The 21,935-nt window shown below is 38.6% G+C and overlaps 1 protein-coding gene across 1 annotated transcript in view; it reads left to right on the top strand.

The window, feature by feature from the left end:
* Positions 1–21,935, top strand: part of SYNE2 (spectrin repeat containing nuclear envelope protein 2) — a 300,041-nt gene that overhangs the window by 120,327 nt on the left and 157,779 nt on the right. The window contains exons 44-50 of the mRNA XM_055132548.1: positions 431–772; positions 9,522–9,677; positions 10,913–11,166; positions 12,970–15,094; positions 17,835–18,151; positions 19,613–19,757; positions 21,080–21,286. Coding sequence (XP_054988523.1) covers positions 431–772; positions 9,522–9,677; positions 10,913–11,166; positions 12,970–15,094; positions 17,835–18,151; positions 19,613–19,757; positions 21,080–21,286 — 3,546 coding nt within the window. The remainder of the gene's footprint in view (positions 1–430; positions 773–9,521; positions 9,678–10,912; positions 11,167–12,969; positions 15,095–17,834; positions 18,152–19,612; positions 19,758–21,079; positions 21,287–21,935) is intronic.

Genomic DNA, 21,935 nt, shown 5'->3' with positions numbered 1-21,935 from the left:
ATGCGTGCTGAAAGTAGACTAGAGACTGAACACAATGGTCATTCAATACCCCTGTTGCAAATCACAACACCCAAAAGGAGAGAGAGAGAGCAAATCAGAATGCCCCGCCACAGAGGTGGGGTGGGGGGGATGGGATCGGGGGGGTGGGAGGGATACTGGGTTCATTGGTGGTGGAGAATGGACACTGGTGGAGGGATGGGCTCTCGAACATTGCATGAGGGAAAAACAAGCACGAAAAGGTGTGAATCTGTAACTGTACCCTCACTGTGACTCACTAAATAAATAAATAAATAAAACCAAAAAAATACAGAGATAAAAGAGTTCTTTGTAAAAAAAATTGAGTGGTTGTTTTAATTGGTAAAATCTAGAAACAGTAAATATTACTTAAATGGAGCAACTATTTTGATGACTTTTCTTCCTCTGCTCACAGGAACTAGAGAAAAGACTCAGCTTACAAGATGGCACATTAAAGAAGATTTTAGCCTTAGCAAAATCCATTGCACCAAATACATCTTCAACAGGACAGAAGATTATTAAAGATGATATACAGTCACTTGAGGATAAACAAAAAGATTTGGAAAATAGACTTCAGACTGCTAAGCAGGAGGCAGAAAATTGTCTCAACAATATCCTCAAATCAAAACGCTCAACAGAAAAGAAAGAAAAGTTTGATGTGACAAGCGGAGCAAAGCAGGTCACTTTAGATGTGCAAGTGTCTTCTGGGGACTCAGCTGGGCTGGGGAAGGTGGAGGAAGGCCAGGAAATCAACACGGTGAGTGTCTGTGATTGCGTCTCTGAGATGACAGCACATCTGAGGGCAAAAAGATGTGGGGTTTTGAAAAGAAGGTTGAGAATCAAGCCTCCTGAATTCATAATTAAACCATCAGTGTACTGACTCTCAAGGATGCCCCCTTGTGAAAAGAGCCCTTAGAAAACCACCCAGGATTTTAGTGGTGAAGTATTATTACTGTACAGTTAAAATATCAGTGATGGGATGGGTGTTGGAACAGTATGACTGAAACCTAATCATGAGAAGCTTTGTAACTGTGTATCTCATGGTGATTCAAGTTTTTAAAAAAGTGAGTCATCAATTTAGGTTTGTTATTTTCTTTGATATGTAATCAGATACAGCTTCTTGGGTCAAGAGCACAAAAGCAGAGTAGAAAAGGCACAAGGAAAGAAAATGTTCTTTTACTTGTTTTCTCAGAAAAATATCTAAGAGCTTCTATCGCTCTCTCTATAATGAAATCAGAGACTGAATAGATAGGCTTCTGTCTTATTCTTATGTTAATCCTATACTGTAAATGTATCTCTAAATATTGTCAGGTCATTTGGTGTGAGACTATCAACAGCCTTCAGGCTCCTAACTTCCCCTGGGGAGAAGAAAGATAACCATTTTTTGTTTTTATTTAAAAAAAAATGTGTGCACTTTTCTTTGCTTTTCATAAGTTAGAGATTGAAATGGAAAAGGCACAGAGTGATATTCGGTGAATTGTATTTGTGAGGGCCTGCTGTTAGCCCCTCTTCCCTAATGGAACAATAGTGAAGGTTAGACTGTTGAAGTGTGAATTCTCTTCAGTTTTTTATGGACTCATTGCCAATTGGAGTTAAAAGAACACCAACTTCTGTTGTTTTCTAGAACAGAAATGCTTAGAGTATTAAGTAATCACATAGGATTTTCTACAACATGTAAAACAAGGTTAAATGCCTTTGGCATTAAGACATTTTTTATAAAATCTCACCCTATGATATATTGCTGAGGACACAGCTAAGGAAATTTGTCTTAAACAATTAAGGTTTCTGAGGTGAGATATGAGGTTACACATATGAAAGAAACTTTATAGATTAAGAAGAGAGAAGAGTGGATACAGTGCTTGCCTTGCATGTGGCTGACCCTAATTCAATTCCCACCACTCCATATAGTCCCTTGAGATCTACCAGGAGTGATTCCTGACCTAGAGTGAAAAGAAATTACAGATTGTAGCCTGAAATGTTATGGGGCTTATGGTCCAACTTCATACTGGATTTTTTTGTTTGTTTGTTTGGTTGGTTGGTTTTGGGGCCATACCCAGTGGTGCTCAGGGGTTATTCCTGGCTCTGCACTCAGGAATCACTCCTGATGGTGCTTGGGGAACCACATGGGATCCTGGGAATGGAACCCATGTAAAGCAAGCACCTTACCCTCTGTACTATGTCTCCGGCCCCATACTGGATATTTTTATAGAGGGTTAAACATGGGAAGGTAGAATTGCCTTTCCTCTTTTCACATTTTCCTGTAGGTGAAGTGAAGTAACCAATTAGGGTATGATCAGAAGTGAGGGCTACTGGGACACAAATGAAATCATGTGTCATTCTGAATTCTCCAGAGGCTGATAAATAAACAGTATCACACAGAGGGCTAAGGGAAGAAGTAGATTGACGTGCTGACTTCTGCGGTCTCCCGTACAGGGAAGAGACCCCCACACTGAGCAACTCAACCGTAGAGGCTGAGACCCGCTGTTGAGTTGCTCAGTGGGAGAAGAAAAGGAAGGTCAGTTGAGCTAAGAAGGCACAAAGATTTAACTTCTGTCTTCTCCTTTGATAGGATCTTTTCCAAAGAAGACTTAAGGGAGATGTTTGCTTATAAATATCTCTTCAATACAGGTCTTTGTCCTGGCTCCAGGGACCCACCCAAGAAATTAACCTTTTGCCAAAGAGATATTAGAGTTATAATGGAGGTGGAAAATTTTTGCTTCTCCAACAATTATTCAGACAGGACTGATTAATCTTTTAACTTTATGTGTCCATGAAGGGAGATGATAAAAAGGGAGCAACAGGGAAATGAATCCATTTTTAATGTATAATTTTTCTAAAAAAATCACAAAGCAAATTACAGCTTCACTGGTTTCAAATGATCTTTCTTTTCTCCATTTTCCTCCAAATGTCAACCTTTATGACATGACTGCTTTTGAAAACTATTTGTCTGTAATTACTTCTTTAATTTCCTTGTCATTGGGTATAATTATTAGTCAGTATGCCTGCATATTTTTCAGTATAAGTCTTTCTAAAGTCTGTGTTTAAAAGGGTATCCATAGACCAGTCCCTGAAAGTAGATCAGACACCGCACGTACTGTGTCCAGCTGGGGGAATGCCACTGGGGCAAGTACTAGGGAAGGAGGAAAAATTACCTCCTGGATAAAGATGAAGTAAATTATGTCTCTGGTGTTGTTTTTAGGTAATATTAACCAAAAAAATACTTATAATATAACAGAGTTGGGTCATGTGTCAACTCTGTCTTTGAAGTATATATTGATTTTGCTTTTTTTTGTGTGGCTAGCATGAGAACATTGCTTCTTACTCTAACTTTTGCAGTCTAAGATTTTTGCATTACAGGAGAAGTGTTTTACACAGTGTCTATAACTTTAACATCTGCGTACAGGTTGCCTTTGAGAATATTCTCCAAAATCTAGACTCTTGGGCTGAAAGAGAAACCTTGTGTAATTTCTGGCCCATTTCTTGTGTTTTAGGGGAAAGGGTTAAAGTTCCTTCATGGAAGCAGAGCTGAAACTAGAACCTGAGCATCCTCTATCCAGTCTGATGGTCATAGTTCTCATCATCATTTACCCAAAGTGACCATTTTAGGAGATAGAATGATTTTCTACTTTAAAGTTGTAATTTAAAAATTTTAAATTTTGGTCACAAGTTTTATATGTATACTTACTACATTATTTAAAAGTTGTGCATTCGGGAGCCAGAGTAATAGTACAGCAAGTAGGGCACTTGCCTTGCACACAGCCAACCGAGGTTCAATCCTCAGCATCCCAGATTGTCCCTGAACACCACTAGGAGTAATTCCTGAGGGCAGAGCCAGGAGTAACCTCTGAGCACTGCTGGGTTTGGCACCAAAACAAACAAGAAAAAAAAAGATAAAGAAACAAAAACAAAAAATGCATTAAAAAAGTTTTACTTTGTCCTAAGTTTATGCTCAATCATGAATTTTTTTTTTAAGGATAGACATTTCAGGGGCAGTCGGTAGAGGAAAGAAGCAGGTGTCTGAGAACTGAGAGTCCGTGAGGGCTCAGGAGAGGCTGTGAATTCACTGGACAGAGTTTCTATCACAGGGCCTTGGGAAGCTTATGCCCTACAAAGATAGATAGAAACTCTGTAACACAGACTGAAGGCCTGAGACAAGCTTGGAACTACAGGTGTGAAGAAAAGTCTTCCTTGAGAAATCCAAAGAAACCTCGAATTCATATTTGTACTGCTTGACTTAAGGAGTCATTCATGTTGAAAGTAACATTTCTCTATTTCTCTCTCTTTCTTTGTCTCTCTCTCTTTCTCTCTCCCCCCCCCCACACACTCTCTCTCTCTTCTCCCTCACCTCTCCTTCCCTCCCTCTCCCAGTCCCTTTTTCCATGTGGTTGGGGTACCTAGAAGAATCAAGCACAAATTCATGTGAAAGGGTCACTTCTATAAAGAATTGAGAGCAAAGTCAGAGCAATAGGATCAAAAGTTTGGTAAGGAATAAGAGTTTATTATCAATCAATCAACGATTCATTAAAGGAACACTCTACCGCAAGAAGTAGTCCTCATTTCTACAAAGAGAAAGTGAAATATGCAATAATCTGAAAGAGATTATGCAATAACATGTTAACTAGTGACCTAAAAGAAGGACTTGAAGTCATAAGGAAAGAATAAAACACAGAAGAAAAGAGAACATATTTTTATAAAGAATTATGTGGAACATCAATAAATTTTAGAAATAGACCTTAAAATTAGGATCATCCTTGCAAGGAGATGCTTCAGACTTTAGATAGCTTGTAAAGTTAGTTGGTTAGAAAAAAAATATGACTGTGAAAATTATCTTTAATTCAACTCAGATATAAAGAGGTAGAAAATTAGAAAGATGTTTAAGAGAACAGAGCTAGTCTACTGAGGTGGTCTGTACAATTATGACCATCTAACATTACAGCACTGATCTCACACACACCATACACACACACACACACACACACACACACTGGGTGTGACCCAACTCTCCACACTGCCAACCACCCAAACAAATGAACAGTTAGAGTGATAATTATATAACTACTGGAGGATTCATATTGGGAAATAAACAATACTAAAAATCACATACAACTCAGGAAAAAATAGACAGTGGATATGCGAAAGTAATTTTAGCAGGGAAAGATTCATAAGGTCAAATAGTGTATAAAGGTATAAAGAGTAACTTAAGTTTTTTTCTTTGAGTGGGGAGAGATTGTTTGTTTTGACGGGGAGGACATTGGGCTTACCAGGCTGTGCTCAGGACATACCTCTGACTCTGGACATAGGGATCACTACTGGTAGTGCTTAGGGGACCATATGTGATGCCAGGAGCCATAGGACAAGACAGCATATAAGGCATTTACCTTACACACTTGACCTGGGTTCAGGTCCCAGCACACCATAGGTCCCTTCAAGCCTGCTAGAAATGATCCCTGAGGGCAGAACCAGGACTAAGTCTTGAGTACTGCCAGGTGTGACACAATATTCCCCCCCCAAAAAGAAAAGAAGTTAAAAAAAATCAAAACACTTAAAAATTATATTATTTTATTTTATAAGAATCACTGTCATCCCGTTGTTCGTTGATTTACTCGAACGGGCACCAGCAACATCTCTATTACACTCAGCCCTGAGATTTTAGCAGCCTCTCCTTACTCATTCGTCTTTCACAAAAATTGGAGGCTCTTTCAGGGTCAGGTGAATGAGACCTATTGTTACTGTTTTTGGCATATTGAATACGCCACTGGTAGCTTGCCAGGCTCTGCTGTGTGGGTGAGATACTCTCAGTAGCTTGCCAGGCTCCCCAAGAAGTATGTATATATCTCTTACTGTATTTTGGATATGAATATGCCACGGGGAGCTTGCCAAGCTCTCCCAAGTGGACAGTAGACTCTTGGTAGCTTGTCAGGTTCTCCAAGAGGAAGAACTAGGCTATTAGATGTCACTCGGCTGCTTTGCGGCCACACAGTTCCAGGAGCTTGGTCTTACCGTCTCTGGATGTTGGCTGTTGTTGGGATTACATGGTGCTGGGGGAAGTCTCTGGGTGTGACTGCCTAGCTATTGGAAAATGGGGGATCTGGGTGGAGAAGGCCCAGTCCCAATCCGCGCAGCCTTGGAGATCTCAGCCCCGGGTCCCGCACACCTGGGTTTCTCTACTGCCCGCCGCCCATGCGTGAGACTCGTCCAAACATGTGGAGAGTGGCCCTGAGCATGGCCGCGCCTGAGTTCCAGACATTTATAAGAATAAGGATACAGAAAAAAGAAATAAGTAATAATATATGTAGAAGTTTATAAAGTATGTTTATAGGGCTGTGAGTTGGCTTTAAATTCTATTTTCACTATGGGAAATCCTATGTGTTGTAGGGACAGAGTATCTGTTTTGGTTTGTTCTTTTAAGTATGTGTGAAATACATTTTTTAAACTTAAATGAAATATTTTAGATTAGCAGGTAAAGTCAACATAAAATGCAGGCAGGTGAAGATGAGGGAATGATAGGTTACAAAAGAATCTTCCTGGGAGCCAATCAGGACCTGCGCCTTGTGGCTCACCAGCCTGGCATGAGGAAAGGAATGTTACCATTTGAATTTGAAATGTCAGTTTGAGAGACCTGCTGGATTTTCTGCCCAAGCAGAAATATGGTTTTGGAGGGTGGTAAACAATGTGTGTTTGGGGGTGTTTGCAGATTTCTCAGAAAACTCTCTCTGACCGCTAAAAGCAGATTGCAAATGGCATGTCACAAATCCCATTAGTCCTCAGGTTTTTCAGGTAAGAGCTTGAGGACTGTGCTTAGTAGATTAATAATAAATACCACTTCCTAGGGGCTCACATCTAGCTAGGCCTTTAAACTCAGGCACTCTTGTTCTCCCGAAGATTGGTGGTGGTGGGGGTGCAGCAGGGGATACACTAAACATTAAATGATAATTATCAAGTGGGGAGGAGACAGGTGATTTCCTCATGTGCCTTTGCCTTTTAGCAACTGTGAGTGAGAGCTGAGCACCCTTGGGTGATAAAGTATGGTAACCCTCTTTTCCCTTTTTGTTGATATGCTTGGTCTTTCTCTCTAAGATTCTGCCTTCCATGTAGATTTTAATTATAGTTGACATGATGAAATTGTTGGAACTGGTCAAAACTATGCAAATTCATTTTAGTTATTTGCAGTATTTTTTGTAAAAGAAGTAACTTGTGTTAGGTGCCAGTTAAGTACATCAAAACTAGTAACACTGAATAGAATTTTCTTACTAGTTAGTAGTCTTGGTAAAATCTGGGGAGTATCTTTTTTGTTGAAACTTCTCATTTTAGAATGGTTTCATATTGACAAGAGTACTTGAAAAGATAGTGCAGAGAGTTTAAGTATGATCCTTGCCCACTTTCCTCAATTGTTAACATTTTATATTACTGCCTAGGTAATATTTGGTGGGGTAGCATACTGTGAGAGGAGGTTTAACTGCTGGCAGGGTTCAGGGGACCATACAGAGTGCCAAGGATTGAACTGAAGTAGACTGACTACAAGAAAAGTGGCCCATCTAGGCAATACTTTATTATTATTGTCTTGCTTGGGGCCCATATCCAGCAATGCTCAAGATTTACTCATGGCTCTGAGCCCAGGGATCACTCTTGGTGGGACTCCGGGGACAAAGATGCTTAGAATAGAACCTAGATGAACCATGCACCAAAGATTATAGTGCCCTACCCACTGTACTATCGCTGTCACACATCTGGGCAATTAAAATTTTTTATTTAAAATTTGTTAAATTTAATATTAAAATTTTAATTAAATTTTAAAAATCATTAATTCACCTGGACATACACAGTTACAAAGTTGTTTATGATTGGGTTTCAGTCATATAATCTTCAAACAGCCATCCCTTCACCAGTGTACATTTCCTGCCACCCCAGTTTCCCTTCCCACCACCTCCCCTGCCTGCCTCTTTGGCAGGCACTTTAATTCTCTCTCTCTCTCTCTCTCTCTCTCTCTCTCTCTCTCTCTCTCTCTCTCTCTCTCTCTCTCTCTCTCTCTTTCTCTCTGTCTCTCTGTCTGTCCATCTGTCTGTCTCTCTCTCTTTCTGTGCTTTGCAATACAGATAATGAAAGGTTATCAGGTATATCCCTTTACCTACTTTCAACACTCAGTTCCTGTTCAATATGATCATTTCCATCTATTATTGTTATGTTGGTTCCTTCTCTATCCTAACTGCCCTTTGCCCCCTCCACACACTTGTGGCAAGCTTCTAACAAGACCAGTCCTCCTGGCCCATCTAGGCAATATTTTTAATATCTAACTATTACTTCCTTGTGGAGAGTGTGGACACATGAACAGACAGACATACCTCAAAGATTTTGCTGATCTTTGTTATTACAAAATTATATGATTCTGTATAAATAACCTGAAAATAAAACTTTTACCTTAAAATAATGACAGTCTTAAGAGTATAGACATAATGGCTGGTATGTGTAATTGCTCAAATGTGTTTATTAAAAGAATGAATAAATATAGATACCCTAGAGCCTTGAATTCTTATAGTTTACAAAAAAGATAAAATTCTCTTCTTTTAGGCCATACCTCATGGTGCTCAGAGCCCTTGGGCTATGGGCTTACTCCTGGCTTTGCTCAAGGATCACTCCTGGTGGGGCTTTTGGGACAATATCAGGTTCTGGGGATCAATCCTGGGTCAACCACATGCAAAGCAAGTGCCTTGCCCACAGTACTATCTTTTTGACCCCTAAAATTACTTCTGATAAAACCTGTTATGCCTAAAATAGATTGAAATTCTTATTATCAATTGGTAAGCCCTAATTAATTCTTAGTATCAGGAAGATTCATGGTTTCCTCAGTCTACCTATTTTTTATATGTGATTGTGCCCAAACCTGGTAGTGCTTAGGGGCCACTTCCAACTTGGTACTCAGGGGACCATGTAGTGCTAGGGAGCAAATTCAGAACTCCTGCATGAAAAATATATGCACAGCCTATTGATTATCTTCTGGCCCTATTCACGTTTTTATTTTGGGGGCCATACCCAGGTGTCCTCAAAGGCTGCTTCTGGTTCTATGCTCAGGGGTGACTCTAGCAATACTCAGGGAACTATTGGCAGTGCCAGGAACTGAGCTGGGAACATCAGCTGCGTGCAAGCCACATGCCTAAGCCCTATACAAGTCCTATCCACTTATTTTGAACTACCCTTAGGTAAACATTGTCTATTATTTATTCTGGCCTTGGAATTTCCCACCACTGTTGTTTTTTATGGATATATATTATGCCTCAATATATAACTGAACAATGCTAGATATTATACTATCTTGTGAAAAAGTTTTAAGTAGCTATGGAGGTATTACATATCATCTGGAAATATCATCTTAAGCCATATCCAAATGTACTTTGTAAAAGTCTTTGATCTGAATAAACAAAAAAAAAAAACCTGAACTGTTTTTATCAAGTAAAAGAAAAAGCATTTATTTGAAGGCAGACTATTCAGTAATTAATCTTTTTATGTTCCAGAATTCAGCTGTGGAAATGATTTTGTCAAAACAACTTTCTCTTGATGTTCAAGAAGGCCTGAAAAACACTGAAGATGAGCAGAAAGTCAATGAGGTGCAAAATCAACCTTTGGAATTAGATATTATGCTAAGAAATGAACAATTAAAAGAGATAGAGGTAAGGAAATAAGAAAAACACTGACAGCATGATTGCATTACTTATCTAGTGCAATACAATATATTTTAATTACCAAAAACTTGCTTGCTCGGAGTGAAAAAGTCTTATTTAACCTTTGCCTGATGATCAGTTTGCTAACTATATAATTATGTACTAATCAGCAAATTGTATAAATCTTTCCATTTAAAATGTGGAAGAGTTTAATGAACATTAGTCTTCTTTCTCTTTCACCAAGTTCTTAAAACCCAGCAGCAAAATTTGGAGATGTGTCTTATCATCCTGACTTATCGCTCTTTCTCTTAGTCACATGTCTTCTGGTTTTGGGTTTTTTTTTTTTCGTTTTCCCCAATACACAACATTTTAGAATACTCAGTTGTTTTCACAGCTCTGTACATATAGCTATGTTTTTGTATTTATATACATAACAGCTATGTACTGGTATTCTAAAAGTTCAACACATGCCCATATTAAATACTTAAAAGACCCCTGTAATTTTAGCTAAGTTTACATCAGAGTACAGATGTAGCTAAAGTAGGAATAAAGGACTAGAGCACAGTGGACCAGGTGCCGGTTTGCATGGGACGGACTGGAGTTCGATTCTTGGCATAAGATCCCCCCCAAGTTCCACCAGGAGTGACCCCTGAGTGTAGAGCCAGGATTAAGCCCTGAGCACTGCCGGTCTTGTGGCCCAAAAACCAAAAATAAAGGAGGAATAAACTATGCTAAATGTAAATAAGATAAATCTTCTTTTCGATATTGCAGAAATTTTTTGACACAGTAGGATGATCTAACTCCTTTTTAAATGCTAGACTAAAAATCTATAATTGTCTAGACTTTTGGTGTTTTTTTATTGTTTGTTTGCTTGATTTTGAGCCACATCCGTTGATGCTCAGCAGCAACTACTGACTCTGCACTCAGGAATAACTCTTAGCAGTGCTCTGGGGACCATATGGGATGCCAGGGATCAAGACCAGGTCGCCACATGCAAGACAAGCACCCTACCTGCTGTAGTATCGCTCTGGTGCTTTAGTCCAAATTTTAACATGATTCTAATGAAAATAAAAATTTTAATGTTAGAATCTTATTTTTTTCCTGTGTGCAGATGAAATATTTAAAACATCTCCTTGAGATAAAATATGGTAACAGGAAAGAAATACAGGAAAAAGAATGAATGAATGAGTGAATGAATAAATGAGGGAATATTTATGTATTTCGATTTCCTTCCTTGCTTTCAGAAATTATATATGCAGCTGGAAGCCAAGAAAGCTGCTATTGAAACACTGAAACACAGTGAAACAGAAGCAAGTGCCTTGGTTCTCCACAATGCGAGAGATTCAGTGCAACACCTGGACAATCTACTTCAGACACTGACGACTTTGAAGAATAACAGAGAAAACCAATATTGTCGCCTTCAAGATTTCCAGGAGCACCTCTCTGCAAATGAATCCTCAATGAAAGCTTTGTTGGTAGAAAAAGAAGGTCTCAAAGTGTAAGTGTGGGCTGGAGCAATTGCACAGCAGGTAGGGTGTTTGCCTTGCACGTGGCCAACCCAGGATTCGATTCCCAGCATCCCATGTGGTCCCCCGAGCACTGCCAGGAGTAATTCCTGAGTGCATGAGCCAGGAGTAACTCCTATACATTGCTGGGTGTGACCCAAAAAATAAAAAATAAAAGTGTAAGCGTAAGAATATAGAACTTGTATTCATTTTGGACAAACGTAGACTCCACATCTTGGACAGGCCAAGGGTTTTCTGGGTTTGCCTATGAAACAGTATTCTTATTTTTATTTTACAAAATGGGAACTAAATCTAAATGGAAGCCATTTAAAAAGAAAACAAAAACCTTTTGTTTTTTTTTGTTTGAAAACCATACTTAGCAATGCTCAGGGTTTACTCCCCGCTCTGTGCTCAGGAATCATTCCTGGTGGGGCTCAGCAGGACCATATGCAGGGCTGGTGGTCAAAGCCAGGTGGCAGCATGCATGGCTAGCACCCCACTCTACTATCTCTCTAGCCCAAGAAAGTATTTTTTAAAGAAACTATTTAATGCCAAAATGTTTATATGAATTTTACAATTAAATTGTGTTAATTTTGTGAATTATCAAGCAATTCACACTAAATATCTATGAATTCAATTAAAATTCTTGGGATTCATATTCTTTTTGTGGATGGTCGCAAATTGTGGTGGTAAAAAAGCCGACGTGATGGTATAGCAGGTATGACATTTACCTTGCACACGACTGACACAGCTTCATCCCTGGCATCCCATATAGTCCCGTGAGCACTACCAGTAATAATTCCTGAGTGCAGAGCCATGAGTAACCCCTGAGCATCACTAGGTATGACCCCCCCCAAAAAAAAAAACAAAAAGAAACCCAAAACATACAACTGTTAATTATTACCAAATTGTTTTAACACTTGAATATTAAATATGTATGTATTAAAGGAAATTGCTAGTCTTAAAATGATGGTAAGTAGTGTGGAATGCATTATCATTATTAAAAATGTTTATTTTGGTCTGGAGACATAGTACAGCAAAGAGAGTTCTTCCCTTTCATATGGCCCACCTGTGTTCAATCCCCAGGACCCCATATGGTCCTCTGAGCCCTGCCAGGAGTGATCCCTGAGCACAGAGCCAGGAGTAAGCTCTGAGCACCACTGGGTGTGGCCCCAAAACAAAATAAACAAAATGTTTATTTTACGAATATAAAATAAATGGGGTTTACTTGTAATGATAAACATAGAACTACATACATATTGATCATGACTTCTACCACTGAGGTATATTCTGGCCCTTAGTCAGTTATATCTTTCTTAATTTGGAGGAATCAGATAACAAAGGAGTTGGTGATTGTGGTGGTTTTTTCTTAGTCTTAGAGGAACCTTTGTGCAAGTACTGTTTTTTAAGAGTATTTTTGCATCAATTTTGCCCTTCACTCCATTCCTTTGGTTCTGCATTTTTATAATATTCCTTTTAGTTTAATTTTTATTTTATTTTCTCTTTGGGCTGGCAGTGTTCAGGGGTTACTCCTGGCTCTGTGCTCAGGACTACTCCTGACAATGTTTGGGGGACCATAAGCAATGTCAGAAATTGAGCCTTAGTCCTTGCACTATGCTAAGCCCCCTGAAATTAAAAGCCACAGTGAATAAGATTCTGGATTTTATTTTAAGGACAGAATTCTCTTACAACCATCCTTGTCTTACATAAATTCAATACATGGTTAATTTTTAATGATGTCTAGCTGTTGAGACATAGTAAATGTTAACAAGCTTCATTTGACTTCTTTTTTCTAGAGGACCATTGGACAGTGCAGCCTATTTGGATAAGATTAAAAAACTGTTGGCATCAATAGAAGAAGGGAAAGATTCTTTAAGAAAGATGCAAATTGAATGGGGAAATTTATCAAACTGTCTGACTGACATGGATAAGAAGTTACTGGAAAGTCAGATGAAGCAACTGGAACGTGGCTGGGAACAACTAGAAGAACTGGTCGAAAAGAAGTTTTCTCAACAAGCTGTGGAACATGATGAATTTGCATTACTCATGAATAAGATCCAAGACCTTGCAATTTCTCTGCAGCAGCAACAGCAGCAGTTAAGGATGAACTCTCCAGGAGAACAGGAAGGGAACCGAGACATGGTTGCCTTGGCCACTGAACTACAAACTATCAATCACAGATTTTCAGGTTTAAAAGGGAAAGCTGAACTTCAAATGAAGAGGATTTGGGGAGAAAAAGAAAAGAAGATTTTGGAAGATGCTCTAAATAATTTGCAAAAGCAATTGGAAACATTGGGACCATTAAACATAGAAATGGGCAATCAGATCAAGAAGTGTGAAATCAGAAGCAGAATTAAAGAGATTATTGTGTGGGTGGAGAAAGAATTGAGTGAACTCAATACGACTACTGCCCTTCTCCCAGATGACATTCTTTCACAGATCCAAAAGTGCAAGTTGGTGCATGACAGAGTTCTGGACAAGCAGCAGGAGGTAGAGTCATTGGCTGAAGAGGTCAAAGATAATCTTTCTAACCTTACAGCACAAGAGAGTGATGATTTAAATAATCTCCTGCAAGATTTACAGAATCAATACCAATTGCTTGTTTTAAAATCAACCCAAAGGTCACAGCAATTGGAATTTGAATTGGAAGAAAGAGGCAAATTGGTTGCAGTAATAGGGAAGGTCCATCATTCACTTCAAGGAAACGGAGCACTAATAATTCCCAAAACAGAAGCCACCTCCACCGAGGCTGAACTCAAACACCAGCGTGTCACTTTGAGGGCATCACAGAAGGAAATGCAAGAAATTGAGAGTGTAATCTCAACACATCTTCAGGGACTTGCAGACATTTATAAAGATTTCAGTGTATTTGAAAAACTCTTTCTGAGTGATCAGTTGAAAATTTTTAAGACAAGAGCCAACAGAACACAAAGATTTGTTCAGAATAAATGCAATGAAGTAGATTATAAAACAGATTTTTACAGAGAGTTCCATGAAAAAATCTCTGTGCTTCAGAGAGAAGTTGACAATATACTGCACAGTGAGCTGCTGCAAAAACAAGAAGTAAATTGTGTTATGAAAGATGAGCTTTACAGTCTTAGAGATCAACTCACTGGTATTCAAGCTAGTTTACTGCAAGTGTTGAAGCTTAAAGAAGTGTTTGACTGTATAGGACTAAAATGGGAATGTCCCCAACTTGACCAGTTACAATCCAAAGTATATGGGGGAAAAATGGAATTGGAAGAAAAAATTAAGCAGTTGGACACATTTGTGGCAGAATATGACAAATATCAAGTATCATTAGGAAAATTAAGAGCAGTGGATTTACGGAATCGGCAAAGGGCTGAAGTGTTCCTAGAAATTCTCCAGGAAGTTTCTAGGAACAATTCAGCCAGAAATACTTCTCCAGAAAGCAGTCTCTCTGATGTTCAAATTTTGAATCAGAGACTTGAGAAAATCATGTGCTTGTATCAGAAGGAAATAAAGAAATTATGTGACAATAAAGCCTTTGATGACTCATTCAAAGAGAAAGAAATGCTACAAATGATGCAACATATAAAAGAAAATGAAGAGTTACACAGAGTTCTTCAAAATGTTATGCCAGAATGCCATCCAAAAGAAGTGGATGAAAAGAATTTTCAGGATAAATTAGAAAACTCCTTATATGTTCTTAGTCAAATAAATTCTCAGTTACAGCAGCCTTTATTTATAAATTTAAAAATTGAACATCTTGAGAAAGAAATGGATAATTGTGGAGAATTTGAAGAAAAAGTTCAGGCAGAAATGTGTTGCATTAAAGCTATGACTGTTACTGAGAAGCAAAGTGAAGAAAGTGCATCTGCAGCTAGTGATGTAGAAGTAAAATTACGTGACCTAGAAGATCTTCACAGGCATCTTAATACCAGCCTTAATTTGCGCACAGTAAGTTCTTTTTTAATTAAGTGGTTGACACATCTTATTATTTCATCTTATATCTTCTCTAGTTCGTATCTGTACATCTTAGAAGTATGGGTTCTATGCTGGGACCATTGGTAGTGGAAAATGGGCACTGGTGGAGGGATGTATACGCGATCATTGTATGACCGAAATGCAAGCACGAACGTCTGTAAGCCTGTAACTGACCTCACAGTGATAGACTAATTAAAATAAATAAATAACATTAAAAATAAATAAAAACCAAGTGAATCCCAAAAAAAGAGAAAAAAAAAGAAGTTATGGGTTCTAAATGGCCCTGAGTCAATTGTAGAGAGAAATGAACACTTGGTGGAGAGTGTAGTGTTGGAATATTGTGTGCACAGAACCATGTCACTAATAGTATTGTAAATCTTGGTGATGGAAATAAAATTTAAACAAATAAAAAAGTTATAGGTTCTCCAGGAAAATTCTCTGTAAGATAATAGCCGTTTGAAAAATCACCATGGGCTAGTTTATAATCCCAACTCACTCCACATCTACATAGGATATTTGGAAAAAGATAAATTTCAGACCCAAGAGATAGTACAGGAGGTAAGGCACTTGCCTTGCATGTCACTGCTTGGGCTGCAACTCTAGTTTAATCCCTGACACTACATTTGGTCCACTAGGGATCACTCTTGAACACAGAACCAGGAATTAGCCCCTGAACACTTCTGAGTATTATTCCCAACATCCACCCCCAACCCTCGCAGAAAAAAGGACATATTTTCCATCTTTATTTGCATATCACTCACAGTCTCTGATCAGCTCAGAACGTTTTTAGTTATTTAGAAGTAATAAAGCATGTTAAATGTGTTTAGTGTAAAGAAAAACACTAAATAAAAACTAACATTTATTTAGGACATATATTGTCAAAAGCACCATGCTAAACTGTACTGTTGATCTGTGAGATGAGGGCTATCATTTACCCCCTTTTACAATAAAAATGTTTAGGTTTAGAAACATCAACATATATCTAAGTCTTGCAGTGCCTGATTCAGGGCCTGGATTCACATTGAGAGCTGTCTGATTTGAAGGTAGATTAAAGAGTATCAAATTAAGACCTTTGGATTTAATCTATCTACAAGCCTGAATTTTAAATAACATTTTATTGAAACATAACATGCCTGGTCCTTTATGGATTATATGTAGCTGCCTTCGTGCTAGTATGGCTGAGTATGGTGAGTCATTAGTATAGTCCAGATACCCTGAAAAGTTTCAAATACTTAGTCTGAGCTTTAGAAGAAAAGTTTGCTGACTTCAGTCACAGAGAACTCTGACATATTATAGCTGGGCTTCCTGGTAATAGAGTGATGTCAAATTTTTATAAATATCCCATTATTTTAGTTCATAGTCTAATTAATATAAAGGTTCCAAAGCAACAATAGGTATCATAAGACATGAGGGAGGGGATGTATGTTTTTAATTTAGATTAGAATTTTTAAAAATTTTTATTAGTAAATCACTGTGGGGTAGTTACAACCTTATGAACTTTCATGTTTGTATTTGGTTTACATCCCTCCACCAGTGCCCATTCTCCTCCACCAATGTTCCCAGTATCTCTCCCACCACCCCCACCCCAACCCCCACCACCCCACCCTGCCTCTGTGGCAGGGCATTCCCTTTTGTTCTCTCTCTGTTGGATGCTGTAGTTTGCAATAGAGGTATTGAGTGGCCCTCATGTTCTGTCTATAGTCCACTTTTGGTACTTGATTTTCAACCTGAGTTGGTCCTCCCAACATTCTCTACTAGGTGTTCCCTTCTCTGTCTCTGCTACCTTTTCCCCCAGCATGTGAGGCCAGTTTCCAAGCTGTGGTGCAGACCTCCTGGTTCTAATCTCTACTACTCTTGGGTGTTAGTGTCTCATTCTGCTCCTTTACATTCCACATATGAGTGCAATCTTTTTATTTCTGTCTCTTTCTTTCTGACTCATTTCACTCAACACAACACTCTCCATGTTGATCCACTTATAGGCAAATTTTATTACTTCATCTTTTCTAACAGCTGCATAGTATTCCATTGTGTAGATGTACCAGAGTTTCTTTAACCAGTCATCTGTTTTGGGGCACTTTTTTTTTCCAGATTGTGGCTATTGTAAACAGTGCTGCAATGAAGATAGAAATGCAGATGTCATTTCTACTATACCTTTTTGCCTCTCCGGGATATATTCCCAGGAGTGGTATTGCTGGGTCAAATGGGAGCTCAATTTCTAATTATCGACCATATTGTTTTCCAAAAGGGCTGAACCCAGTCAGCATTCCCACCAGCAGTGAAGGAGAGTCCCTTTCTCCCCACATCCACGCCAACACTGGTTGCTTTTGGTTTTTTGGATGTGGGCCAGTCTCTGTGTAGATTAGATTTTCTTAGCAAAACTTAAAGCAAATTTTCCTTATGTAAACAAAAAATAATTTATTTTAAAGTACCAATGTAATATTATCAGAGTAAAAGTGTGAGAGGGGTAACTATTTTTTGATGGGGGCACGGCTTGGGCCACACCTGGCAGTGCTTGGGGAACTATGTGCTGCATTGCAGAGTTTTAGGGGATTGAACTAGGGTGCCGGCAAGGACAAACACCTTTTCAGCACTGAGATGGTAACTCTTATGAGACCGAGATATATATTATGAATGCACCACCAAAATTCAAGATTTTACAAGAATCCCCCAAATTTGACCATTTTGCCACAGCATTTATTTTCCTATTCTCCAGAATGTTTTGAATGATGCCTATGAAAATATGGTGTGCTATGATGCGGCAGTTGCCAAGATGATGGGAATTATCAGTGCCCTTGAAGCCACGCTTGCTAGAGTTGACCCTGATCATCCAGAAGGTTCCCTGGAGAAGGCTTCCTGTCAACAGAGAGAATTGGAATCCACAATGGCAGACATCCAGGACCTCTCTGAGAAGTTGGGGGCTGTCTGCAGCCCTGAAGCTAAACTCCAACTTCAGCAAACTCTTCAAGAATTATCTTCTAAGAACTCAGCCTTGAGAGAGGCAATCCAAGTTAAGGAAGCTGAGATAGAAAGGTATGTTCTTTCTAGAGCTAAGGTTTTACAAAAAATATAGATTTTTTCTTTGTTATGAACAAGACTGTTAGAAATAATTTAGAACACTAGAATATAAGGAAAAATTTTAAAAAACTTAAGATACATGTTCTTTCTATTGATTTTATTTTAATTATTGACAAACTATAATAATATGTATAAGTCTATCATAAAGAATAATGATAAAACAAACTTTGTAAAGATTCAAAGATAAACATTGTGACTTGAGTTTTTAATGAGTTCTTCTTTCAGATGTAACCATTACCTAAGATTTTAACTTACCATTTCCTTGCTTTTCAAAATAGTGTTACTATTTATATCATGTTTCTATTTATATCATGTTTCTATTTATGTGTTACTTCTATGACTTCAGTTTTGTCAAACTTATGAGCCTGAAGTTTATGAATGTTGTTTTAATTAAATGCTAGAGCAGAGGTTTTAAAACTTATTTGGCCTATTGCCCACTTTTCCAGGAGAAAAAAAAAAATCCCTCAAAATTCCTGGAAATCTACCTTTAAGTAAACCACCAGAAAGCAACACTGCAGCTGTACTGAATACTTTGACTCCCATCCACTCACACCTGCCACTGACCAAAATCCTCCAGGGGGCAGTATTGCCCACAAAACACTGCTCTAATGAGGTTTTTTGTTTTTGTTTTTGTTATTGTTTTTTTTAAGTACGTTGTGAAAAGTTTGATCATGTATAGGAGAAATTCTTTGTATTAGACTTATATTGAAATTTCTTTAGAAGACTGAAAAAGTTGAGTGAGTAAAAAGATAAGAACAAATTTAAGATTAGTTGATTTTCTACAAGAATTATGTGAAGTTTCTCCAAGAATTTACACCTTCTTAGCACTGTCATGAATGGCGTTTGCCTTCCACGCGGGCAACCCGGATTTGATTCCTCCACCCTTCTCGGAGATCCCAGCAAGCTACTGAGAGCATCTTGCCCGCACAGCAGAGCATGGCAAGCTACCCGTGGCGTATTTGATATGCCAAAAATAGTAACAACAAGTCTCACAATGAAGACATTACTGTTGCCCACTTGCGCAAATCGACGAGCAATGGGATGACAGTGACAGTGATCTGCCCGTTAAAGTGCATTAAAAGCTCTAAACTGAGACAGAAAGTACAGTGTAAAGGAGCTTTTCTTGCATGTGGCTAACCCCCATTCAATCCCTGACACTGCATGTAGTCCCCTGAGAAACAGAACCAGGCAGGAGTCAGCCCTGAGCACTGCTGTGAAGTCTCAAGCCAAAAAATAATAATAATAATAAGCTTTACCTTTACACTGATTACTGTGGAGGAAGAGGTGTCAATGAAATTTTGAAATACATTAAATAACAAAAAGACAATTATATTTTTATCAAGTATTCAGCAATGTTCAGAATTTATTGCACTAAATAAAATTTGCTAACATCATTTCCCCCCTGTATCTCCTTAGGTGCCTACAGGATAGCAAACGTAACATAAATCTGAAAGAGAAAATGTATGCTAACCTCAGCAAAATGGAGACAGCTCTTGCGCAGTCCATGTCCGTATTTCCAAGATCTTATAAAGAAGCTTTAGAGCACTTGGAAGAGAGCAAGGTAATAGATTTGCAAATTTCCAGTTAATTTTCCAAAATAATGCAGGTATGAGCAGGTGTAGACAGCAGGTAATAAATGTGGCTTTCTTGGGCTTTACAGAAATCTTGAACCTGATTTGGATACCCACGAAAATGTCCCAAAACAAAAGCTAGAGAAGGGAAGGGAGGAAATGAGGCAGGGGTTCTGAAGTGTTTTTTATCACTTGACTTCACTTACATTCTCTCTGGAGTCTCCTATTTTTTTTTTGATCACTTGTTCTGAAGCTTTATTCTTTGTGTTAAATTACTGGATATTGCTGGAGCAATGACACAGCCCTCTTGACCACTGAAAACTTCATATAACTAACTACCTGATACCATGAGTTTTGGTTACTTTGTACTCTGTTACTATTTAATTCTAGTTTTTGTTTATCTTGTCTGTTTTTAAAGCCCATTATACTGTGTTGTATAGTAGGCAACAAATCATAGAGACTAATATATATATATATATATGTATATATAATATTACCTCTTGCCTCTTGGAGAGCCTGGCAAGCTACCGAGAGCATCCCGCCCGCACTGGCAGACCCTGACAAGCTACCCGTGGTATATTCAGTATGCCCAAACAGTAACGATAGGTCTCATTCCCCTGACCCTGAAAGAGCCTCCAATCGTTGGGAAAGACAAGTAAGGAGAGGCTGCTAAAATCTCAGTGCTTGGAGGAATAGAGACGTTACTGGTGCCCGCTTGAGTAAATCCACAAACGAAGGGATGACAGTGATACAGTGATACTATGTTATTAAGATTTGAATGAGAACATTCTAAATGTTAACATCCACCCCCCCTGGACAAACAAGCAGTCCAAAAATTAAAAAAGGGTAAATACTGCAATGGAGATTGATATACTAAGTATTGTGCAAGTTCTTTATCTAGTAGCATATGAAATGCATTAAAATAACAAAATTTCTCAGCACCTCCTATGATCCCCCAGGCCCTGGTAAAGTGATTTCTGAGCACAGAGCCAGGAGTAAGCCCTGAACACAGCCAGGTGTGGCCCCGAAAACCAAAATAATAAAATAATGTAATTAATTTTTTTAAAAAATTACATTCTTACTGTAGAAATTTAATTTGAGGGCCATTATTTGAGGTCTCTGAAGACCCAAACTGTTATACAGTATAATAATATGTAGATTACTCTCATCTGATCCCATTAAACTGCCAAAAACATAAAAAATGGATTGAGTTCAAATGTATGGAAAATGTAAAATTATTCGTTGTTGAAGCTTTTTTCAGTTTAAAGAAATGAAGAGACTTTATACCTCCTGTTCTTTTCTCTTTTTTAAGGCCCTGGTTTCAAATCTTTCGTCAACCAAGGAAGAGTTGATGAAACTCAGACAGGCCCTCAGGGCCTGGAGACCCGAGAGCACAGAAAGTGACAATCCCTGTGTCATGGCACTGTGTGAGAAATGGCTCCGCCTCCTGGCAGCAGCTCGAGAATGGGAGATGTGGTGCGAAGAACTGAAGCAGGAGTGGAAGTTTATCAACGAGGAAGTGAGTGTCTCACTGTTCACAGTCTACTTTTGTCTAAGCAGATGTTTTCATTACTTTCATTTTTTTTTAACATAAAAATGAGACATTAGTCTCTGTCATTGGTGTAGCTATGTGCAACCTAGAATCATCAGAAGAGTTCAGGTAAAATGTTCCCCAAGAAATTTCCCAAGACCTTTTTTATTGTTTGTGTGTGTTGTGGGGAGGACATAGGAGTGGGTTTGGGTTATGCCCCGGCAGTGCTTAGAAGTTATTCCTGACTTTGTGCTCAGGGCACCATATGCAGTGCGAGGGGTCGAACCAGGCTCAGCTGCATGCCAGGCAAGCTACTTAAAGCCTGGAGTATCTCTCTAGCACTTCTTCCTGTTTTATTATAGGAATGGTGTTTATAAGACTATATATTTATAGTATATATTCATATGTATAATATATGCTATATATATAATATATTCCTTGAATCACTATGAGATAGTTGCAAACTTTCATGTTTGAGTTACACTCGCACAATGATCAAACACCCATCCCCCCACCAGTGCACATTCCCCACCACCAATATCCCCAGTATACCCCCCTTTCCCACCCTCCCCCTGCCTCCATGGCAGACAATATTCCCCATACTCTCTCTCTACTTTTAGCATTATGGTTTGCAGTA

The sequence above is a fragment of the Sorex araneus genome, chromosome 3 (assembly GCF_027595985.1).
Source record: "Sorex araneus isolate mSorAra2 chromosome 3, mSorAra2.pri, whole genome shotgun sequence".
Taxonomy (NCBI): Eukaryota; Metazoa; Chordata; class Mammalia; order Eulipotyphla; family Soricidae; genus Sorex; species Sorex araneus.
The sequence above is the reverse complement of the archived record's forward strand: the minus strand, read 5'-3'. Positions and strand labels throughout refer to the sequence as shown.